We start from the raw sequence: 25,004 nt of genomic DNA on the forward strand, positions 1-25,004 counted from the left end.
TTCTACTACACAATTGAGATATGCACGGCATCAACAAGAACAAAAGGAAAAAGAATAAAATTTACGGTGCTGATCAATCCCTATAGGGATTCGCCCACGCGTTCGACTTCAACTCAAAATCGTTTGCAATTTATGAACGCCTCACAATGACTTATGAGTGCAAGACGATGTGTCCGTCAAGTCTATGTTTTTATTCCCCTCCGGAGTTGATGAAATGCTTGCTTGGCGCTAGGGCTGTTCAGTACCGCCGATCGTGATCGATCGCGAACCTTTTATTAACTGCGTTACCCCTAACCATCCTTTTTTTTGTTGTGATTAATAATGTTATACCTGTTGACCCACAAAAGTTCTTAGGAATAAAGAGCAAAGTTTGCAATTTGATCATTACCAGGTAATAGCGTTAATAATTTCTGCAGAAATGAAGTGTTTGATAAGTTTTCTGATAGTGTGCCTGTGAGGTTTTTAGATGGAACTCTTTATTTGCCTGAAGTTTCCGCTTTTTCGCCGTCTTCAGAGGCCTAAATAGAGGATGATTGGAGCAATCCTTGATCAATTGCTAATAATCAATCAATTGCTCCAGTCATCCCCTATTTCCAGTCATCCCTAGGCCTCTGAAGACGGCGAAAAAGCCGAAACGTCAGACAAATAAAGAGTTCCATCTAAAAACCTCGCAGGCACACTATCACAAAACATAGACAGGATATGCTGAGGTTTCAAGACAAGGAGACATTCGAACTACTGTTTGATAAGTAATTTATCCGCTCCAACTTATCAACATTATCTCAAACAATTCAACGCTAGGATGGTAGGGAAGTTGTGTCATTAATTATGCACTCACTGCCCCTGATGCACTATTTGAAATGTCAAAATGAAGGAGGTCAACAACAACCAAACCATGGTTGAGTGGAACCTTCAAATCCTTAAATGCGACATGGTATCGTAGAGGAACCTAGAAAAAATACTGATAAATGTGAACTCAGCTTATCCTATTGGCATGAAGAAGGAAATTGTTCAAAATACGCCATATCAATGTGCACAAGAGATAGAGAATGGGAGGAATCGCTAAAACTAGCCATCGGCACAGCTAGTTCAAGCAGTTACACGAGATCGAAATTTAGCTCACATCTCGAGCTGCGAATAAAATGGTGATCCCATGTAAAGGTAGAGTTCCAGTGAACAGGTCTCCTTTATTTAAGACTCCTTATTTAAGAATTTTAGAAGTCTCCTTTATTTATTATTTATTTAAGACTCCTTAACTGCGGCGATACACAGGGCTCTTTTGCGAGCACCGTTGCAAGATGATGTTTTATTAGTGGACTCGAACCTGAAGGACAGTATCAAGCAACAGTTGGTTCCTAAAAGACTCTACGATAGGCAGTGTATGTCGGATGGTTGCGTTGTTCCTACATACGGGTAACTCTGGAGGTTGTGCGATGATCGGAGTATAGTACCAGGTAGAGGGCATAGCGTGCAATTCCGTTTATACCGGAGGAACTGGAAGGATACTGAGCTTGCGTATCAAAGAACATTTGGCTGATGGAAGGCGTGGGAGTTCGATGACACCATTAGGGCGGTACAAGGGTGAGAAGCATGATGGAAATACATTTGAAATAATGTGTACCATAGCCCGCGAAGAAGAAATATTCGCTAGGAAAGCAAAAGCGTTCTGGATTTCCGTCAGGAATCAGTTAACGAACCAAAAAAAAAGAGATGGCTTATTTATTATTGATGAGTTTTACACTCTCTGAGCTGTAAAATTGCTCCGAATGCAGTTCCTTAACATTATCCAGGCATCAATGCTTAAGGATACTGCACGGTATGTGAATCTCATTCGACTTTGGTGACAATCTGTAAGAACGCGATGGTTCACCAGCCCCGCTAGTCGCTGAGACTGATCAGTTTGTTTTCTTGTTTGGAGTCCTTGTGTGGTATCCTTGAAAATATGTCGAGGCTTGGCAGGGAGAGAGGAGTAGTTTAATGGAATTGCACATGATCAAACACCTCCAACCATTCTCAGGCCTTCGATAAAGACGAACTTGTCGAAACGTCCGACAAATAATAAAATTCCACCAAAACCTCGTTGGCATCGCAAGAAAACATAAATACATTAGATATTATTATGTTAAATTACTAATACTATATTATTATTAAATATATTGCATAAATACGTATATATATATGCATATACTATTATAACATTATTATTAAATATATTACAAATTTTAAAAACTTCAAACAAATACATATATAGTGGTTACATTAATGTTTAATTCTTTGCCAGTAAGTTTTAGTGAAACGTACAAAGATAGTTGATATCTTTAAGAAAATACCATTTTAAGAAATGTATGTATTTATATAATATAAAGTAATAAAAAAGTTACTTTAAAACAATAAAAAATAAATAGGCAAAGAATTAAACATAAATCCAACCACTATGTTCACTCATAGTAGGTCACGCCCTCTAGTCCTTCAAATGAGAATCTAATCTTCAAGAGTTGAGAAATGTGAGGAAATTAGCTGAAAAAAAGTCGAACTGTCTTATTTATCCAGTAGTCTTCAGGATTTCCAATTTCGAAGGTTCGAGGATTAGAAGGCAGTTAAAATTCGGTTTCATCCGTCTCAAAATAAGAAAAAAGGGGAAACCTACGACCTTCTTTACTTTCATTTTTAGAGAAATCAGAATCGCTAAGTTGATTGGGTAATTTCAACACTATTCCTTTAATAACTACGTCATTTGCTTATTATTTATCCATTTCTATATTCTCATGAATGGCCTTTAATAATAATTAAAAAATAAAGAAAATAGAGAAAATTTAAAAAAAAGAGTAATAAAGAGTAATTAGAAAACAGAAACGAGGTGATGATTTCATTGGAAAATAGGATCAATTACAAATTTATTTATTTATTTATTACGCTCAAAGGCGCGCCCAGAGTAAGAGACAAGGAATGATAACGAATGCAGATTACAAAGTATCTACAGTACCTCGAGAGCTAATGGGAACACAAATTTTCTCCGGAGGATTCACTGGAGTCATTCGGAGCTCTTTTAAGATCTGATAAGATAAGATAGAGACGCATCCAAGGAGCATATCTAGAAGCTTATGGAAAAAGATAAAAGAGAGAAAGAAAAAAAAGAGGAGAAAACGGAAAAAGAAGGGAGAAAGAAGAAGAAGGGGATGAAGTCAGGATTGTTTAAAACTAATTGGAAGCGCCTTAGTGATTGTCATTAAAAAGGATGTCATAAAAATAAATTGATGTCATAAAAATAAAATGAATGAATGAAATTTGAATGATTTTGTCAATTCTCTTTTTTTCTCCACTCGAGAAAAGAAAAAAAACTCTTTCTAGCACAGTTCTCGTGAAAATTTTGAAACAATTCGTCATAAGCAGTGAAAGAAGTTCCGAGGAGCAGTTCCACTTAAATTAAGATTCCCATTAAAAAAAACATCTCATTAAAAACTAAAAATAGAATTATTGTCCGCTCAATGGAGCGAAATCCACATGTGGCTACAGAACAACTAATGCGAAAAATGTGAAAAAAATATCGAAAAAGTACACTGGGAATAGGGTTTAATGTGAACGGCGAACATGGGGATCAAAGCAGCTGTTCCGGATTCCTGTCCCTCCCTCCCTCCCTTCCTCCCTCATCAACAGAATCGTGTTAAAACGATGCAATTATCTTGATGATAGCCGCATGTTATTTTTATGTGTTCGAAGTTATCAACGGTTCAACGGATCTATATGTACAGTAAGACGAAAATAAGATACGGTAAAATATGTACCGTCCGGTTATAATATAGTAAAAAGGAAAAAAATGAAATATTTCAAAAAATTTTCACAGTAATAAAAAAACTCCAAGCTGTTAAAATCGTCCAATTTCAAATGATAAAAGGGATTTCTAGGAATGAGAGGAACGAAGAAGAAGACTCAGTAGAGAGTTACACCAATGCTGTGCAGTGCTGAACGACCGACCACAAACGCTTGACATCCGTGTCATGTGGTTGAGAATTATTGCGACGACGGCTCGCATTGTGACGTGCCATGAATTCCTTGGAATAGGAGGAACACAGAAGAACAGACAGATGGATTGAGCTGCTGAGGCTTTGACGAAGGCGACAACGTCGAAACGTTACCCGTAATAAAGTTTGTTAACAATGGCTTGGCTGTTGCTTAAATTCGACTATCAACAAGATGGATTGGTTTCAATTTAATGAGCAAACAATTTTTTTCCAATAAATATTTCGTTAAATCTTTTATTTTTCTCGTTTTGCTCGAGAAAAAAACCGATCCTAGCACAGTAATCCTGGAATTTTAAAATAATTCGTTAGCGGTTTAGGAAATTTCGAGCACTTCTGTTTCAATTAAGATTATTTTGATCAAAGCTATCCGTGATGTGTTATCCAAGAACATTTAATGCTGAATTGAACCCCTGTTAGACGCGTCCGATGAATCGAAATTGAATACTTCGAAAAATCGATTATTGAAATAGTATCGAATAGTCAAATTCTTAATATCTCCGTCTTTTAAAATAATACCGTTCATATAATCGAATCGGATCTGATTTTAAACCTTTTGATCTACAAACCCATAGTAAATGTATGGTGTCGCTCCTCGCAACGATCATAATTCATTTTCAAAATTCCCGCTCCAGGAAGAAGGTGTCTTCAGTCGTCTTCCTGTTACTAAAAAGTGTTGCGCAGTTCTCTTTCAAAGTGTATGGGAATTTTTCTTTCCAAGGATTTTTTTTTTCAAATTTGCAAACGCTAACTTAAACACAAACAATTTCCCGTTCTCACAGTTTATTTGAAATATGATTACAAGAAAAATTCCTTGAGTAGGATTTTGTTAACGTTTAATCTAATCCGCCACATTAGTGAGTATAGCCTTTATCATAACCTTCTAGCGCTTCTTACGTGTTTCTAGAAGTTTCGATTTTTTTCGGTTAGCCTGAAAACGACGTTTATTTCAACATGCATTGATCATGTACAGCTTATCAAACTCGATACTACACGCATTGATCCGTTTTTAGGATGTTCTGGAACCAATTTCTATGTACTTCAATTTTGGATGTCGTTACCTCTATTTTGTTCAGTCGCTGATACATATTTCTGCTAATAATCGTTGTATTCTTTTTTCCGTCTTTTCAATACGTATTTACTGTATTTGTTTTGTCTTTTTTTCTTGACAAATTAGCAAATCTTTTGGCTCCTTGACACATCCTTTTAGCACGTCGTTGGGCGTAAATAAATAAATAAATGGACAAATAAATAAACAAATAAATGGACAAATAAATAAATTACGTACATTGCGCACATAAATTTACCATAGCGGTTCTCACTGAGTAACCCTGAGTTCTAACGGTAATCTTCGCTAAGAGCTAACTTCACTGCAGTGCTGCTTTTCAACACATTTCTCAAGATATGTTGTTAGAATCCTTACGTATTTGTTGTAGGGTTTGTAGGTGGATCATTGGACACTAAACTTCATTATTCGAATGGTGGCTAGGTTTAATTGATTAATCGCCAGGTCAAATATTCGATAATTTCTCAGGAAAATGCACTCGTGATGACCACTTTCGCACTTCTATTCCATTTAATAAATTATTTTCTCTCTGATTTGTTAGTGATGCATGGCTTCGAATCTCTTCAATTAAACTTCGATCAGAAACTTCTGGATGCTGGAAAAACATCGTTGGAAAAACATCAAAGATCGTGTGATCTCGAACGACAAAAAAAATGCATTGGATTATTTCTAGTGTTTTGGAAATGTTTTTCTCGGGACCTGTTATGAAAAAAGGTAATGAATTATTTCTAACTTTCTGGAAATGTTCTTATTCGGACCTCGTACGAGAAAAAAATCCAATGGATTACTTCGATCGTTCTGGAAATGTTCTTCTCAAGTGTTCCGATAACGTAACTCTCTGTGTTATTATCAATTTAGTTGTAATTTAATAAAATAATATTAATTTAATATAGGCACTTAATACTGTTGAACAAGTGAATACCCAAAAACTCGGTAAAATTTCTTAAATGTACTGAAGGAATATGATTTTGAAAGCTTAAAAACTTCCCAAAGTTTTCCCAGGATCCAAATTTTCCAAATTTCTTCTGGACATAAGGAAGTATCAGCAAGAGAGAGCGAGAGAGACTCAAAACAGACCGATGAACGAACACGAACAGGAGGAACATGAGGGCAAGCGCTGTGGGGCAGTAGCGACAAACAATGGGTGGCCCGGTTGTGTGGTGAGCAGCAGCATCGATCTCAGAACACACAGGAGGACAAAAAAAAACCAATCACCATTCACAAGCATCCAGTGGTCGTGAGGATCAAGTTCGAGCCTATGAACGGCACACGCAGCCATCGGTCCCCAATCGTTGGGACCATCGATGGGGTCAGAAATGTACGGTGGCACGAGGTTGCAAGCAAAGCAAAGCGATTACGAATGTGTTACAAAGTGGATTCCCGCCGGCCACCGCCGCCGCCGCCGACGACGACGAAGGTGTCATCTTGCGAGGCGATCGGCGGAATATCCGCGCCGAGTCATCACGGATCACCGTTCAGCTCGGACCCGTTTTTCCCCGTTTTCAACCTCACCTGAACTTCAGTTTTATCCCGGTCACTGCATCCAGAAACTCTTCCGTCATCACCTCAGCCAGCTTTAACCTCCAGGTGTTAGATGTCCTCCGATGCCATTCCCAGAAAAAATGAACACATGCTAGCTGAGTGCCTGTTTCTGCAGTAGTTGTGAAGTCCTTTGAATTTCTTTTTTTTTTGATGGAATAACATTTTATCGATTGCTTGCATGGATCATCTGATCGTAATCCGGTGTATTGTAAAGAACTCCGAGTTACTCAGTGAAAACCACAATGGTAAATTTATGCACGCAATTTATTTATTTATCCACATATTTATTTATTTGTTTATTTTGCCTCTTTACATTATGTTTTTTTTCCTGAAATTTTTTCCTTTCTTTTTTTCCTAACCTGAAAATAACGTTTGTTTCAACATGCATTGATCCGTTTTTAGGATTTTCTAATTACATTCGTCAATCACTTTGATCACTTTGACTCCTCCCGTTGTTCTTCGAATTGATCGAACCGGCGCCAGGAGTTCCTCAATTTTTCCCGAGAATCGCCCAGTAGTTTCACCATTCGCGTTGTCGGACACTAAGAGCATCATATTTCTCTTTAAATTACTTTCTTTCTTCTTACTCAATTAATTTTCTTTAATTACATATTAGTATCGCTTACTTATTACTTAATTAATTACCTGATGGAGAACGTATACGCACGAAACAGTTTGTGTTCGTGCGTTTTACACAAATCGAAACGAGTATTAATCTATTCTTTTTCGTGAAAGTCGTGCCGCTGAGTACTTACGTGCACTACGGTATGTGATGATCACCTTAAACCTCAGTTTGACCTCTTAATCCTCTAAATCAATGCTGTGCAAGCCACGGACCCGGTGTCGTCACTCAATACGAACGACACGTACGGATGATAATAGATTCCGCTGTAACTGCATGATCGATCAATAGTTCGAAAAACCCCTAGGGCTAACTATGGCCTTCATCCTTCCGGGGTCGATTAATCATTTGCAAAAACAGTAGGATCTTCTTCTCAATTCGACCTCCTGAAATCCACATCCCTGAAATCCTGAAACCCTTACAATTTGCTGATTTCGATTAATTGGTTCCAGGCTTGTCTGGGAGGATAAAAGCACGGACTTGACGCATCGGCTATCCCCCGTAAGTCATTGTGTAGGCCAGTAATGCGGTTGTGAACCTCAAGCGATTTTGAATTGAAGTAAACGTGAGGGCTGATCCCAAGCGGATTGATTAACGCCGGACACTTTATCCTTTATCGCTTACAAATTTTGCTAAATCTTGATGAAACCGTTGAGAATCCTGCAGCGATTGCTGCTTTGTTTTTTTGAATCCTAAAAGGTACTGAAATTTAGTTTAAAAAAATGTCAACGTTTTAGAATGTCAGTGTTAAAATACGGGCAAGGATATTACATATGGAATCATCATTAGCATCTCGTACAAATTTATTTTCATTTATTTACTTATTATTTTCTTTAAGTAGTTAGAAGCACAAGTTAGTTTTAAGTAGTTAGAGGCACAAGTTTAGTTAGAAGTTTAGCAGAACTCAATGCTGGAACGAATGCTCCACAATGATTTGGCCGAAGTCCTCGATAAAAAGATTTTCAGGAACCAAATCATTTTCTCTCCTAACTTTGTAACTCTGAAGCCAAACACTTCCACTGGGTCCTCTCAAAAATCTCAGTCATAAGTCATTTTCAGCGTTCTCCTCAAATCTAGAGGTGTTTTGAATCGCTGATCCGAAATTTTCCAAGTTCTCGTTTCCTCTTCCACGAATCAAACACTGCTGGCAATTTCTCTTACGGTCCCATTTATTTTTGCGTTTTCTTCATGTGTCAGCAGCACGAGATTGCTTACTTACTCGATCCTCAATTAATCCTGACTCTTGCAAGATTTCTGAAGAAAAATGTGAAGAAATACTTTGCAAGATGTCCCAAAAACTGATTCTGGAACGAACTACACTTGTCTTTTATACCATCTCTTTAATTCATTACAATTCTTTTATTTTTTTTTTCAAATCAAATAATGATTACATTTTTAAGGAGTCTGAAAGACGTGTAAGAAAGAAACAAAGCATAAAAATACCTCCTCATTTGGTTAAATTTTTTTTAAATGTAAAAGCAAAGGAACGTTAAAAATCGTCTAGCAGTAATTCAAAACATGTGATAAAACAATATATACAATATAAAAAATTACGATCACGACAGATCAATAAATCTAGTAGAGACTAGACCAAAAAGGTACAAAACATTGTAAATCATTATCTTATCTCAAAAAGGACGTAAACAAGGGACGTATGTACAAAAAAATAAGAATAATAAATATTGTTCGCATCAATGACAGTACTTCTCATCGCTCCCATCGGCACAGTGCGCTTTTCCGTCGCACCAATTCTGTTTCGGAATCAACTGCTTCTGATTTTCACATGATAAAAATTTCGCTTCCTGGCTTTCTGAACTCCGAAAACTCATCGACGGCCAATAAAATCTACTTGCTATTGAACTTACTGCAGTTCTTCTCGTCCTCGCCCATCATACAATTTTTCACGCCATTGCAATGATCGGACCATTCAATACATTGAGGTCCTTGTTGTGATTGATCGCACATGAATTTCCCGAGACAAGCTGTAGGAAATGGAAATAGTGGTTAGTTTAATAAAATAAATTACATACATAGTAAGTAAAGATAAGATAAAAATAAAAGGTAAATAAAATAAGTAAAAATTATTCACTACTATTTGATTCATTTTATTTTTATTATATTTACATTTATCTATCTGTTTATTTATTTTCTTTCTGTTTAATTTTTATCATCATCCTTTTAATTTCTTCTAAAATAATTAACTAATAAATGGGAATTTTCAAATGAATTTAACACTTTGTTATAGAGTACTGGAAGTTGTTTAAATTAGCCCGAAATATGATTGGACATATTAAAGGATGATATTGAAGTATCGAATTTCCCTTCGCACCACGAATTCCAGCACTTTTATTCCTACGTCTGTACGCGGCCAAAAGATGCCGCCAGCATTACCTCACCAACAGCGTCGGACATCCAATACATAAAAGTAACAAAAAACAAAAAAAAGATAAAAAGGATAAAAACCTGGACATCACAAAAATGCCACAGAAAAGAAGAGAAATTTAAAAAATGGAGCGCAAAATAAGCGTACGAGAAAAAAAAATAAGTCAGAGGTGCGCTGAAATAACACTTTAAAATGTCATTTTGCGTTTTTCTTTTCATTTTTTAAAAATTGCTTGGGAAAATGGGGATAATTCCTTCATTTTGTTAGACGCAAAACGTTTCCCGCTGGGGATTGATGTCAAATGTCCTCCACCTTTCCTCCTGGAAATTTTTTTTACTTTGTTTAGACACGCTAGTACTTACTGAGAATTAAATAATTAATTAAAAACTAATCAAAAACAAAAAAAAAAAAAAAAAACCGAAAAACATAAATATGTAGGAATGAAACAAATAAAATAAAATAATGAAGAATAAAACAAATAAATGTGTACTTTGATGATTCCAGGTGTAGTAAAATATTTTAGAAAGCTGATAATCAAAGGAAGTCTCATGGAAATACACCCAAAACAACAATAATGATAGTTTTTAATATTACAATGGAATAAAAATAATACACAACTTCGATAAAGCTAAAATATTGATCCTTTAAACAAAAAATAGTAGAAAAAAAAACTGTTTTGTTGAACAAGTTATAAGACACGAAAAACGCAAAATAATCCTCGAATGGTGGAAAAAATAAAAAATATACTATGTGCTCCTATAATTGTTCGCGTATATCGCTTAAAAAAAACAGAAAAAATTAATTAATTAAAACGGATTAATGAATAAACAAAATTAGTCCTGTAACGTTTAGAAAAAAACCTTTTACAACACTTTAAGTGATCAAATTAAGCATAAGAGGTTTTTCAAAGTCCCAAATACGATATACGAATACAAATAGTCCCATATACTATGATGCAGAAGTTTCTAAACATTTTCTAAACGAAGAAATCCCTGAATTTTGTTATCAATTCTCCATTGCATTTGATCTACGGTTCGATAACCTAGTCAATCTTATCTGCGGTTCAAAAACTTAATTTAATTTAATTTGATATGAGGTTCAGAAACCTACTACGCGGCGGAAATGCGATCAATGGGATTGGGGGAAATTCATCGAAAAGTTGATTTTAGGAGTATCCGGTTTCACGCAAAGGAAACAGACGATTCGTAATCCTAGCCTACATCAGCAATCCAGGGGCAGCATGTAACTGCATTCGTAAAGCGAATTAAAATCTTTCAAACCCGAGCAATCAGTTTTGATTCTCCAAAAAAAAAGATTAGATTATCGATTTTAAGGACAATCCTTGCACAAAAACCGTTAGCGATTCGGTTGCACGAGATAGAAAACTCTTAAAAAGAAGACCGCCTACTCAAAGGTCCGATTTCTTTACACAAACCCTCTTGAGAAGAAAACCTCTTAAAAACCTCTTTACCTCTTGAGAAAAAAAAAGACCAAAAAAAAAAGAAGAAGAAAAGAAAAAGATCCCAAGAGATTCTCGATCAGAGAGCAGCCGTTGATCAATTCGTGCACATGACAGGGACGAATGGAAAGCAATATGTAACGGGCGATCGATTGAGGAAGTCGGAGATCAATCAGTAGGAAGACAGATGAATGTTTATTTGGATTGTTTGGAAGCATCAATTTAGTAAATAACGATTCGTGACAAAAAAAAACTAAGTGTAGGAGGAAGCATAGGTCCACCGAAGAGACCTTTCAGACTTTCAAGCCTCCTCAACATTGGATTATTAGCGAAAAAACTAGAGGATGGGTAGAGTAGAGCAGTCGGCAAACGATTCGATTGTGGGTACGCGATCGATCGATGGTTTCAAATCGTCCTACGGCCAACTAAGATTTTCATCCCTCTAGAATCGACTGATAATTGGATTTGTTTGGGAGGACAAAAACACTGACTTGTCCCATTTGGGTGACTACTGCAATTCACTGCATAAGCGTTCGTGAACCTCAAACAATTCTGAATTGAAGCGATAATTCGGTGCACCAGAAAAAAAAAGAATTGATAAAAGCACAACATAGCATTTCTATAATAAATGCATATTTATTTGCATTCATTCATTTATTACTTATCACACATGTAATAGTCGGAGCCGGAGCTTCGATCCCCTTCACTTTCGGACGTTCGGCGAAAAAACTCCATTCACTTCTGAACGGTTAGGGAAGGGACCCATTCACTTGCGCTGCACCCCATAATCTAGACCCTCTTCCTCTGAGGAGGGTCTGGCTTCCTTCTTTCGTACCTATGGATAAAATCCAGCACTTTATCCCTCTGACCTTCTACAAACCTCTACATAACAGCCCTCTAGCCTTCAAACTAACCTTAATATTGCTGAGAAGTAATTATTCAGAAAATTTTTGAAAAAGTGCTTGTGTACTGTAGATAAGAAACACCACGAATGTTCCTAAGCAATGAAATCTGAGATGAATCAATCACTTTTTATCAAATTTTGTAGTTTAGTTCCCTTTTATAACCTTCGTTTTGAGTTCCTTTCAGTATTTTTTTCCAAGGTCTCTATAAGTTGATGTGTTTTAATGTTATGTCCTCTCTAGTTGAACCTCACAATTAATAAAAAAATTTTTTTTTAAAAATAACCTGAAATAAGAAAACTACTGGGTGACTCGGCTCCTTGTTCGAAAAATTCTATATATTTTATATATTCTTAGCTTCAAGCTACGACTGGGAGCTGCGAACTGCTTAAATCCTGTAGACAAATATAAATGATGAAGAAGAAATTTAAATGGAAAGATCTGAAAAAAAAGAGAAAAAACCGAAAAAAAAAAGAGATAAATCTTCAGTTAGGGAGGTCTTTGATGGGAACGGGGCAGAAAAATTACTCCTCCATGGAAAAATTTTACTTGTACAGTTAAAGAAACTGCTAATATAATACGTTCTTTTATAAGAAAAAAATTGTGAAAAACTAAGGAGAAAAACTAGAAACTTTTCCACTCACTAGAATTCCTACTGCAGCCAAGTTCATCCAGATTAGTGCCGTCCTGACAGTCATCGCTAATACCATCGCATCTTTTCTCAGCCGGGATACATTTCCCGCTTTTCACGCATGCAAACTCATAACGGGAACAGGAAGCTGGAAAATTTTGGGAAAATTCTGTCCGATTACAGTTCCTCTCGCTTTTTAGACGAGCGAGCGATTGCTTTCGGAACATACGGCAGTTGTTTTCGTCATCGCCATCGCCACAATCGCGATGACCATCGCATCGCATCGAGATTGAAATACATCGTTGAGGCACGGAACAGCAGGCGAATTCCATCTCGGTGCACGATTCTTGTATAGCTGAGAAGAAAATTTTTTCTGAAGAAGCAATCGCGAATACGTTTTTGAAAGGAACGTGCAGAGCACGAACAAAAAACGTACAACAATGCAGCACTCGATCGAATTCCGGACAGACTTCAACGGCATTTCGAAAATTGCAGTTCGTTATTGAACGATCAAACGCTTGATTTTCGGATGGGCAGCGAAAAACAAACGTCTGTCCAATGGAGCACTAAATTTAAGGATTATTTGCGAGAAAAAAAAATCCGGAAAAAGAAGGGAATTTAGATCATAGATGATTTATTTCAATTTCATTTCATTTTAAAAAATAAGTTTCTTTCACCATGGTTTGTGTTATTCAGCAAAGCCATCAGATTCATAAGAATTACTCAACAGAAGATGAAAATACAAAGAAAACATATTTAAAATTTCAAAGAAATAGTAAAAAAAAAATAAAAACATAAGAGTATTTTATTCTTACACCACCTCCTGAACCAGGAACTCAAAATTTTCAACCTAGGAGACCTCTGAGTAGTAGATTCAAGGCTCAAATATCAAAAGGAGTTCGTCAGGTGTTGTTTCGCGTAAATTCTATCCAGCAGGAAAACAGTTCAAAGGTTAATTTAAGCTTTCGACGGTGTGTAGATCAAATTTGATGCTAGTATTCGATTATCCCAGAGATTATTTTTTTCAGTGTAGAAATTGAACTTTTAATTTTTCCATAGATAATATTAATAATGATAAATTAATTTAATTTAATTTAATTTTTTTTTTCATGGATAATTTTTTGCATGGATAATATTTTAATTATTCTAAGAAAACCAAAAATTAAGGAAGTATAGAATTTTACTTTCCATTTTTTAGGAAAGACTCAGCACATCGCATTGCCTCGCCAGTTTCGTTTTTTGTTCCTATCTCTTTTCTTGGTAAATCGTTTTTTTTTTTTCAAAATAAAAAAAAATAAACGGAAAGTTGGAAAAAAATAAAATAAAAAATCTAAATAATAAATAAAGAAATCGGAAGAATAGTAAATAAGAAAGAATCTTCAGTCTATTGTCAGAATTTATAATGGGTACAGGCAGAAAAACTGGTCCTTCACGGAATAATCCGACTTGCAAAAGCCGATGTAATTTTAACAACCTGGAAGAATGTTTGAGAGCAAGAGGTATTCCAGATGAAGTTATCCAATCTTTCCAATCCATAAGTAGCCAGCAACTGATCAGTAAATTCGTGCTGAATTGGTATAAATGAGACTATGAATTTTGCCAGTAGTGACAAATTTATTGCTCCCGACCTTATTGCAGAAATTTATCTCGTACACGTTGTTCGTGCTACTTTTCTCGGATGCAGGAGAGGTGGTTGCCGGGCGTTCCGGCTTTGTAGAAAAAGACTGAAAAGAAGTTACATTTAAAAAAAAGAACTCGTGTACCTACACCATAACATTTTTCCAGAAACCACTGTAATGTGCATACATTGCTAAGTTCCAGGAAAAGATTGAAGATTAGGTCAAACCAGTTAAACTCAACCTCTCTCAGAGCACTGGAATTTACGAGTTCGAAAGTAGCACGGCCCACACCTTCCATATTTCGAGAATGAGAAGAAGGTGCTATTGTCGGGACGACAATGTTTGGAGTGAAGTCCCACGAGTCCTCCTTTAAATAAATTTATTATTCATTATTATTTACTCTATTATTATTTATTTGATTTATTTTTAATTTTATTTCTTTTCATTGTTTTAACTATTCATTATTTTTATTGTTATTTATTTATGATTTCATCATACGAGAAAGGGAATAAGAAAGGGAATAGGAATTTGAAGGTGTAAATCCTGATTTAAAAAGAAAACTTCCGCCGAACCAGCTGTGCCAACAGCTAATCGAAACAAATAATAAACTAATAGGTAAGAAAGTTGGACAAAAACCATGGAGAACCTCTCAAACCTACCTTGTAATCTTCTACTCCATAGAAACGTTCTGATGATCGTCCAGACACCTCCGATGGGACCAAGGGTGATTCTGCTACAGTTTCCTGAAAAAGCTTACCGCATGCTTATTTGTTTTCACTCAACAACAATAAAGTTACTGCGTAAAAAATAATCATCGAAAGAAAAACTTCTTATCTCAAATACAATTTTTTTATTGGATTTTTTAAAGGCAGCGTTCGAAAAAATTCTATTTGGCTCCCTCTATTGGTGGACAGAGTTTGTAACGTAGTTTTCAAGCATTAGAACGAAAACGTGAAGGACTCAATACAAATTCAGAGGCACCGGAGGCATCAGTGTAGATAACTAGGCTATTTTTATACTGGCGACAAAAATTGACAAAATGAAATGTCCCAAGTGCGTCTCATTGTGTGTGTGCAGGTGTAAAGACCCGCTTTTGTGGAAAATGTTTAGCCACCTATTCACTTCACGTATAGCGGTTATAGCGCAGTCGGTAAGAGGCTTCGCTGTGTCTGCTCCCGATCGATCGATGGTTCGAATCCGCCCTAGCGCCACCAAGCCTTTCATCCCTTCGGGGCACTGATAAATTGGTGCCAGATGTGTCTGAGAGGATAAAAGCACTGACTTGATGGCGCATCCCAAGCGGATTGATTAACGCTGGACGCTTAATCCTTTATCCTCATTTACTTGACCCGGTTTTTTCTCGTCGGTTCTTCCGATGTAAAGACTTGCCTCGTTGCGTGGATTGATGCTTTTCATTAAAAGTTTTTTAAAAAGTATTTCGCGTTTTCGTTGTGACAATTAAAAAATACGGTTGGGCCCTTACTCATCTCCGCAGTACAAATAGAGCCAGCACCCCACCTCGAGTACATCCCCGAAATTGATCCAGGCTTCGGGGCCTTTTCATCCGACAGTGCTTCCACAGACGCCACTTTTCAAAAATGACAAAATAACTATGCTGGACAAAGATTAGATTGTATACAAAGGTGATTGGAAAGGTCCAACCTTATTTCTTCAATTTCCTTACATGAAAGCAATACAAGCCAGCAATTTGACTTTTTTCCCCACTATAACTCCCAATTATTACCTCGCGGAGTGTTTTCTTGCTCTTCACATCCCCATTCTAAACTTAAATTCATAACAAATGCGTTTGCACTTCCAGATTTAGGAGGCTACTGTGCCTCCGAAGAAACCGCCGTTCCTGTTGCTCACAACTTTTTTTTTCTCAAAAAACTAGTTTCAGTCTTAGTATCTTTTAAAACTAAAGAGAAGGCTAGTTGTTCTTTTTTTTCCTTCAAAAATTGCACACAACAACAAATTCCAGTTTTTTGTCCTGAACAGCGACTGAAATCAAGAATGAAGATAAATATGTAGTTTCGTTCAAGATTTTCTACGCTACCGTTATGAAACATTATTCAGAAATCTAGTGTAGCTAGGCTAGAAATTACTAGGAAAAATGCAGAAAAAATCATGAAATAAGAAATCAGCACACTTTTTTAAGTTATCGAATTCTAACTGCCCAACGAAAGTAAATGTTTTGCCAGATGTCCAACATAGCGAGAAGAATTAAGTCGTTTTTGAAAGAATGATAATTTGTTGTCACTAATTGTGGATATGTTTCGGAGGTATTTTTTGAGATACTCATTCTTTTCAATCAAGTCAAATAGCAAAAATCTGGATGGAGAGGATCACCTAATAATTTCCGACTTTTCAAACTCCTGGCGTTTATATTTTCAACCTCGAGTTCTCCCCTATTTATATTTATATGTGGTATATATTTTTCTGTAAATATTTTCATCGTTTAAACGAAAAATCTCAAAACTATGTATAATGTACTATTTTTCATGTGCTATAAAGTTCACCAAATGGGAACTAAAACAAACATCTCTTTTGAAAAATTATATAATGGTAAGAATAAAACTAGAAGGGTAAAACAGCTACTTAGCTAGGTACACATATTTGGAGCAAACTAAATACAATCAGATAAATAATCCTTTCGAGAAAAAAAAGAATAAAATCAGATAAATATAATCAGATAAAATCAGAAACGCTCATTTTCCCAACCCTCTCAATAGGGCATGAAGAGAAACGCTGGATAAATGGAAAAGCCACACCGGGCTTCAAGATTTGTAGTATTTGGCAGGTTTTTGGTTACAGTAGGTCTTCTACAGAGGGTTTTGGGAAGATAGCCGAACTTCTTAAATTCAAAAGCATATAAATCCTCAGTGAATTGTTTCCCAGCATGGAAAATAAGCAAGGAATGTGTAGTTTGTATGGATACATGAAAAAAAGTAGGAATTATCTAGTTCCCATGGACATATCTTCATTTTAGAATTTTAAAATCCATCAAATATAAGAGAAAATCACTGAGAACTCACGTAGACAAACGGTTGTGAATGTTCGAAGCGATACGCATTTACGGTATGGATTAGGAACGAGATGAGAAGCATGAAATCCTGCAAAAATGAAAATTCGACACTCCAAAAAATGCTCAAAGAATCCAGTTACAACCAGAACAAATTCAACATGGATAATAAATTTCAAAATGTTAAAAGCGCAGAGATGAACCGCTTACAGTGTGGAACAGGAGCGAGATGAGAAGCATAAAATCCTGCAAATTCGACACGAAAAGTGATGATCAGAGAATAATTGCAACTTCAAAAAATAGAATAAATAAAGTACAACAAATGCAACATAAATAAACAAAGTAATTAATTAAATAAATTCTAAAATGTTAACAGCGCAGAGATGAACCGCCCGTTATCACTGTGAATTGGTTCTGAGGTGTGCGCTCAATGTAGGTCCCACCTAAAGGTGTGTCCAACTAACCGTAACCGTAAAAAGGCTCTTAACGGAAGCAAAACTTCAAAAAGGATAACGCTGCTATTCGCGACGATCATGCAACGAAAAACAAACCACTTAACGGTCGTCGAGGACCACGATGACGAGAATTTTTCGCGCCTCTTCAAAATCTTCAAAACCAGTCTCGAACACGAGACAATGGAGCGGAGAAGTACAACGACCCACGTTCCGGTCAAAAAGGTCAAAACGTCGAGCTCTCTCTCTCTTTCTCTTTGGATTTTATTTAGAGGCTTTTCTTGGATACAGGCGGCGAGACACATTCAGTTTTCTGAGTACCTACGTTACTTACGACGTAAATGATCTACAGCTCCTGACTAGCTGTTTTCACCAGGAATCTTTTCGGCATCCACATTTTTCTTAACAACACGTCATTTTCAATAAATCTCAATTCATTGGTACATCTATGTATCATGGTCCTCGCTAGAATACAGCTCCCAAGTCATAAAACAATGGAATATAAATCTTTTTTCTAATAATTTCTTCACTTGTAATTTATTTCTTTTTTCAAGTTCATTAGGATATTTGTTTATTTATTCACACACAAAAATAGTGCACCAAAAAATATGTAGGCAAAAAAATGAAAAGAAAAAGGAAAACTCTCTGTCTGAGTCAGAACAAGAAAAAAACTATTAAAAAAAGTTTTTTCTTTAATAGTGTCCCAACGAGGGTTTTTTATGGAACTTTTTGAGCACGCTATTAGAAAATATAGACGAAAGTTCGCCGACGTTTCTAGGTACGAAAACATTTAAACTGTAGGGAAGTCCTCTTTAAAATCTTCACTCAATTTGTTGTCGATGGGACCTGGCGCTGTTCTTTTCGTGGTGGATACCACGTAAAACAATTTGTTCTCTTAGTAAAAAAACTGAGAGATTCTCTTATGACATTTTTCTCCACATTCCAAAATTCTACGTGTTAGTTAATTTATCTACTTATCAAGGTTTGAACGACCAACTTCGCCCAAGGCGAAAAGAGCACGTTGGGACCCTTGGCGAATCTGTCGGGGGACCTTAAGCAACAGGATTCACCAACTTTTTTGATCTTTAAACGACAAATTATCCACTATGTAAACAGACAGCAGCCAAGACTGAACCAGCTAGAAGATGCGGAACTCAAAAAGAGGAGGTTATTCAGAAATGGTTGAGGAAGGAGGTGATAGGATGGAACAAATGAAAACAGATATAACCGCAAAGTAGTAGAATTAAGTGCAAATGTTAGTGAATGAGCTTCAGTGAGCGAAATAGGAAGGTTAAAAATAATATATGATGGGTTCAACTCTGAAAAGTTAAAATATTTTAAAGCGATTCTAGGGAAAACAAATGGGAGCCCTCCCAGTCCAAACTTATGGTCCAGTATGGCGTAACGCAGCGTCGAGTAGCGTCGTAGAGCGACGCGGTCCTCGTACCGCTCGTAGATGACAATGATCGCGTATAATTGCAACGTAGCCGATTTTGTTTCTAGGCGGAGTTGACTAACAGAGACTAAAACTGTTGATCCCTCACCAGCACAATGGAATGGAACAATGTGTTTGACTGGTCTGGGCATGGAACAAGGAGAAAGCGAGTTTTTAACTGGTCTGTATTTGTTTGCGATTTGTGTCCGTTCGTTGTGTTCATACTTTTTGCTTACTGGCATACCAGTGGAGCTTATTCTCTTCAAAAACCCCGCTGCTTAGCACTAGTCCAGAGGATTACAAATTTTCATGTTAGCATAGCTGCTGACCAAATCATAAAAACAAAAGAAGAGACCTATGGATGAATCGAATCTTCAATCCACCCCCCTCCCCCGTGTCGGCGAAATCTATGGAGGTGCAATTGGAGGTGTAAAACGTAATTCTTTTCCCTGAGTTTTTCAACAATCAGGCTATGAAAATGTGGCTGTGACATAATTTAAAACCAATTTATTTCTAGGGATTCTAGTCCACTTTTATTACTATAGTCAAGTCAAAACGACATGAACACTGGTACATTTACGCACGTGGCTGCTCTCGAAGGAGCGCTAAGACTTTCAATCGCAACCTGATTCCAACGCAATACTTCGAACGCAGCCACTTACGCGAATGCACCACGTTTAAAGGCATCACTCCACGAATCTGACTACGGATTTCAGGTGGAGTATTCGTATACGGGATGGGAGACTATGGAGAGGGGGGTGATTCCGTCCATTTCTTCCTAATTGCCGTAAAAAAACGGCCCGGAAGATGCGGCGCCGCACAAGGCTGGCGCGCTCCAGCCGAACTCCTTGTAGAAAATAGTGCGCCAGAACGCCTGAAACCGTATCTTCCGGGCCGTTTTTTTACGGCAATTAGGAAGAAATGGACAGAATCACCCCCCTCTCCATAGTCTCCCATCCCGTATACGAATACTCCACCTGTCGTTTGAGTCGTTTTGACTCGTTTGTAACGATATAAAATTGAAATAAACACAACAACGAATACACTATGAATACGAAGGTTAATATCGGTAATAATGCACACCTTCACCATAAAAAAAACTGTACACTTAATCGTGGAACCTCCTCCGAAATACACTCCATCTGCATCCACGCAGCGCTTCCAACTTCGCTTCTACTCCTTAATCCAGAAGCGACATCAAGGGGTGGCTGCGAAAAGACAGCCAAATTTCCGTTGAGTTTTTTGAGCTGTAGTCAAGATTGGTATTGATGCTTATTTACTGTTAACGTTTCGGCATCATCGCCTCCGCTAGAGTCTGGAAAAGTCAAAGTTACAAGTCACTTATCTTCTCAAACGTCTCCTCACTCTAAAAAAAAGCATTCAGACGATTTTCTTAGTCAATGAACAACGTGTAGCGTACCTCGTGTAACGATAATGTTAACGTAATAGACCACCTTACACCTAGTTGATTGATTAACGCCAGACACTTTATCATTTATCCTTTATCCTTTATACGTAAAAACCAATATCTACAACATCAATTTGAAACAAAACCCATCCTGGTGTTATATTCGAGGGTTACTTCATGACTAACTGCAAAGTGAGCGCTAATAACTTAACCCATAACAAGACAAAGTAATATATTCGGGGTTAAAATGACGGTTAAAGATTCTCGCATATGAGAAAAGGACATGGCTCACATAATCGATTTCTGATCGTAACCTTTGGAACAGGATCCTCCGAAAGCATCAAGATGAAACAGAAAAGGCCTCCAGTTACAGGGGCCGGTGTTTGTAGCCAGTTTGCATGCCCTAAAAAAGACAGATGTCCAAGCTCATTTCCATGTTTGTTGTGTAATGGTAGCGCTTAGTTTGCCACTTTAAAGAGATTCGCTTTTGGTAATTAGTTTCAAAATTCGGCTGGTTAGGTGGTCCTTTTACGACTCAGGATCGACGAAAAAATACAAACAATTTAAAACAGTTAAGGAAACGGTAAAAAAAATCCGACCATTTCGTCAAGGGTCCTCATCCATGCTTGCCACTCCAGCTCACCCAATCCCCACTGCATGTCGATGATACCGTCTTTTCGATTCACACCACCGCCTAAAGATGCTCGCTAACAAATACGACCACAATTATAATACTGTACGTTCAACTGAACCTCCACGAGCAGCAGTTTCAAATGCTCTTCGTGCGCTTTCCTCCGAGGGTAAATTTAGTGCCTCCATACTTCCGCATCTCATCGCTTGCACCTGAAATCAAAGCTGTTTGAAAAAATGAATGGTGCAAGATTTTCCTGCAGTTTTCACCTCCACAGGATGAGCATATAGGTCATAGCAATTTTCTACGCATAGAACGGATAGCTTAAACTCTTAAGCATTTCAGAAAAGGGAGAACGATCAACTGTCTGTCCGCTTGAGGACATGTCCGAGTTCAATTCGGAGGTTAACGAATGTGAAATGCCTACAGAATGACTTCTGGAAGTCAGTGGATGAAAGACTGGAATAGTGCGGCTGCGAACCATCGATCGTAAGTCGCAGCCACACCTTTGACCAACTGCACTACACCTTTCCTGTGTTTCATATTGACCTAGGAAACACAGTTTGTGGAAGTGAAGCTTCCAGTGCTTTCCATTCTCACTCTCTCAACCCATGAAAATAACATTGAAGATTAGACTGGTAAACAGGTAAAGACCGTTCAATTTCCGTTTCCGTTAAATAGACGTGCAACACCCATTCATGGACGAAACTAAATAGTATGAACTACTCTGAAGACACTTATCGGTATCGTGCAAGTAGCATTCGGTCTTTTCAAACAACTTGCAATGTTCAAGCTAACTCCGCAGTAATGTTGCAAATAATTTGTATGTGTATCTTCTCAAGGGCGGGTGTAGCGCAATCGGTAGGAGATTCCGCTGTCGGCGATCGATCGGACGTTCGAATCCGCCCTGATGCTCACAAAGCCTTTCATCCCTCGCGATAAATTGGTACCAGACTTGTATGGGAGGATAAAAACATTGACTTGACATATGGGCTAGCCACCATAAGGCATTGTACAGAGTAATTACACGTTCGTAAACCTCAAACGATTCCAAATTGAAGTGAACGTGGTGGCGCATTTCAAACAGATTGATTAACGCCAGATACTTTATCCTTTATCTTTTCGGAAGATTGTGGGCTATTCTACTCTCTAGAATATTTAAAAACGACAAAAAGGCAACGAAACGAACCTGTGTCTGACATGCCAGAATCAGATGGTAGGTCAGGTGAAACGCTTCTTCAATAGTTTCTCCACCAACGACGAAGCCGTGATTCTTCAAGATCATCACATTACGCGAGCCCATATCCTTCACAAGTGAATCCCTCTCTTTAAGGTCGACCAGAATGCCCTGTAGTGGGAAACTTCCAAACTCTTTATGGGTTAATAATAATGGCTGACATTTGAACTATTAAAGCCGGTATACCTGATACTCGTGATAGGCAACTGGTCCCACAATCATGGATTCTTGACACAAAGGCAGTAGACCGCACTTCATCGCGGAGACTGCCGCCACTGCGGGCGTGTGCAGATGAATCACGCAAAGCAGATCCTTTCGAGCTCCATGAATAGCGGAGTGGAGAGTGTAGCCCGCCTGTAAAAACAATGTATTTATTTGGAGAAACCCTTCACGATCCAGCATAAGGTTGAATCTAAAACTCTTTGCCATCGGTTACTCCCACGGTAGATTAAAGCTGACCCCATATCGACGAATAAGTCAGATTATACGGAAATTTTCACATCTTCCTGCGACTCACTAGGATTTATGAAAACTTTGTTACGGCAGAAAAAAGGCAAACCAAGGCTAGCATTCTTTGGCTCCTATCATTGAAGATATGAAGAACCAACAGTCCCGCTAACAGATTTGGGTAACATGGAATGTGTTTCGTGAGTCACAGTGACTGGAGAGTCTCTGCGACGTCATGCTCAGTAACGAGAAAAATTAAACAAAAAATGATTAAGTTAGGAAATACACTCAATGGATCTCAAATATGGAGTATTCCCATGCAAAATTCATAGTTTCTCACCTGATTGATGCCCAAATTTGTGCTTCCAGGATGAAGCACTTTTCCATCGAGATCTACTTTCACAAGTGTGCTGGCAGTTTGTTCATGATAAAGCAAGCCGAATGGATTGATCAAGATCTCGGGATTGTCACCAGGAAGACGCACCTAATAACATTAACCCGGACGATTCTGGGGAATGCTAGTAAGATATTCTAACAGACAACAATAGATTAAATCATCTAAATCCTAAGAAATTTTTTTGTAGGAAATCATTAAAAATATGTTATTTGCGACCACACCGTCATGTGGTTGTAAATCCCTTGACTCCATTGGAACAAATCCACGAGCCGGTACAGAGACGCCAATTGGCAGCGAAGTTCAGCCTCTTCCTGTTTAAACTCCCCATCATCTAGATCGTTGATTGGCTTGATAGGCTTACCTAAGAAAACAGGGTATGCGCCATCCACAGACTTCCATATTGACATTGTATTTGACACATCTAAGGCCATGTGCATTCTTTCCCTATGTCCATTTTAGCTAACTTCCAATTGGGTGGTGGTTGGAAAGAGAGACACCTCAAAGACCTTCATGGGACCTTAAAAAGGGAATCGACACTAAATTTTGGATGGGAAGGATCCTTAGGCACCTACAACCTACACCTGAAAAGGCTGTCGGCAGAACCGAACAGAACGCCGAACATTGACCCACCGTGAGTGATCATTTAGCTCCCCTAATACCACTTACAGTAGGGTCAAAACGACTTGAAGCACGGTCGCGCTGCGTAAGCGGGTGCGCTCGAAGCGGCCCGGTGGAGCGCAGCGGATAGGATCGAGTGGGGACCACTGTTAGCATCGTCCGTTGCGCACATCGTTGCAGTTAGCGACGGTCCCATGTCGACTCCAACTAGCATCTCCACCATGCCGCTTCGAGCGCAACCAGTTAGTTACGTAGCCGCACAGTGCTTCGTTTCGTTTTGACGCGCCTACACCTCGTTTCTGATGCGATGAAAAATGGAATTTACTTTTGAGAAACTTTAAAAAAAAACATAAAGGTAACAACGTAGCAAATGTTGAAAAGTGGAACTCGTGTTAAATGAAAAATATGTATCGGAATATTTATTAGACCATCAAGTAAATCAGAGGCTTATTATTTACTTGGGAGAATAAAGATGTTCACCTCAAGAAAAGTGCTAATCACCATCAAAATAGGGAGCTTCGCTCTTCGCTTTTGCATTTCGTGAAGGATTCGCTCAAAGTTTTCAATCAGTAGAAGTAAGTTTGAGCCACAACTATTACTTACGCAGTTGTACCAGAATTCAGTTCGTTTTCACTTAATAATAACCATGACTTTTCAATTTCATTGTAAATTTACGCTAGAACTCACCAAAATTTGGTAAGGACGAGCCACTCTGGACACCGACAGGCAACATCGGAAGTGGTGCGCGAGATCTGAAGTTGTGAGGGATACAGAGGATAAAGTGCCTAACTTTGAGTAATCGCTTTGAGATGCGCCAATCAGCTGGACTTCATGTTGTCTAATGTTTATGAAAGTAAATGTAACCAATGAAGTGACTTGGATGGGAGGAGCCGATGTATCAATTCAGTGTATTTATCCAAACTTCCAAATAATTCTGGAGTAATGAGGGTAAAACGACCTGAAGTTGAATAATGTTCCGTAGGCAGCTGCGCTCAAAGCGGCGCGGTTGAGATCGAGTCGGGAGCATCGCTAGCTGCACTCGGACGGCAATGCAGCGGTGAGTGGTGCTAGCAAGAACCCCACCTCGATCGGAATCACCACGCTTCATCACGCCGCT

The 25,004-nt window shown here is 37.9% G+C and overlaps 2 protein-coding genes across 3 annotated transcripts; both read right to left on the reverse strand.

The window, feature by feature from the left end:
* Window positions 1-8,937: 8,937 nt before the first annotated feature.
* Window positions 8,938-17,347, reverse strand: RB195_012700 (uncharacterized protein; the record flags this gene model as incomplete). Of its 2 annotated transcripts, none has more annotated exons than XM_064202198.1 (10): window positions 8,938-9,056; window positions 9,112-9,228; window positions 12,635-12,769; window positions 12,851-12,976; window positions 13,058-13,187; window positions 14,096-14,188; window positions 14,250-14,345; window positions 14,482-14,607; window positions 14,900-14,983; window positions 17,276-17,347. In XM_064202198.1, 10 exons carry the CDS (start codon window positions 17,345-17,347, stop codon window positions 8,938-8,940), a joined length of 1,098 nt encoding a protein of 365 aa, XP_064058079.1. The 2 variants fall into 2 exon arrangements, with proteins under 2 accessions (XP_064058079.1, XP_064058080.1); XM_064202199.1 differs by lacking the exon at window positions 17,276-17,347 and adding an exon at window positions 15,363-15,464.
* Window positions 17,348-20,924: 3,577 nt separating this feature from the next.
* RB195_012701 (uncharacterized protein) lies at window positions 20,925-24,620 on the reverse strand (the record flags this gene model as incomplete). The annotated part of the gene is made up of 8 exons (XM_064202200.1): window positions 20,925-20,960; window positions 21,157-21,251; window positions 21,310-21,400; window positions 22,378-22,536; window positions 22,612-22,779; window positions 23,213-23,356; window positions 23,491-23,630; window positions 24,575-24,620. 8 exons carry the CDS (start codon window positions 24,618-24,620, stop codon window positions 20,925-20,927), a joined length of 879 nt encoding a protein of 292 aa, XP_064058081.1.
* Window positions 24,621-25,004: the final 384 nt, after the last annotated feature.

This window comes from Necator americanus, chromosome V (genome assembly GCF_031761385.1).
Source record: "Necator americanus strain Aroian chromosome V, whole genome shotgun sequence".
NCBI lineage: Eukaryota > Metazoa > Nematoda > Chromadorea > Rhabditida > Ancylostomatidae > Necator > Necator americanus.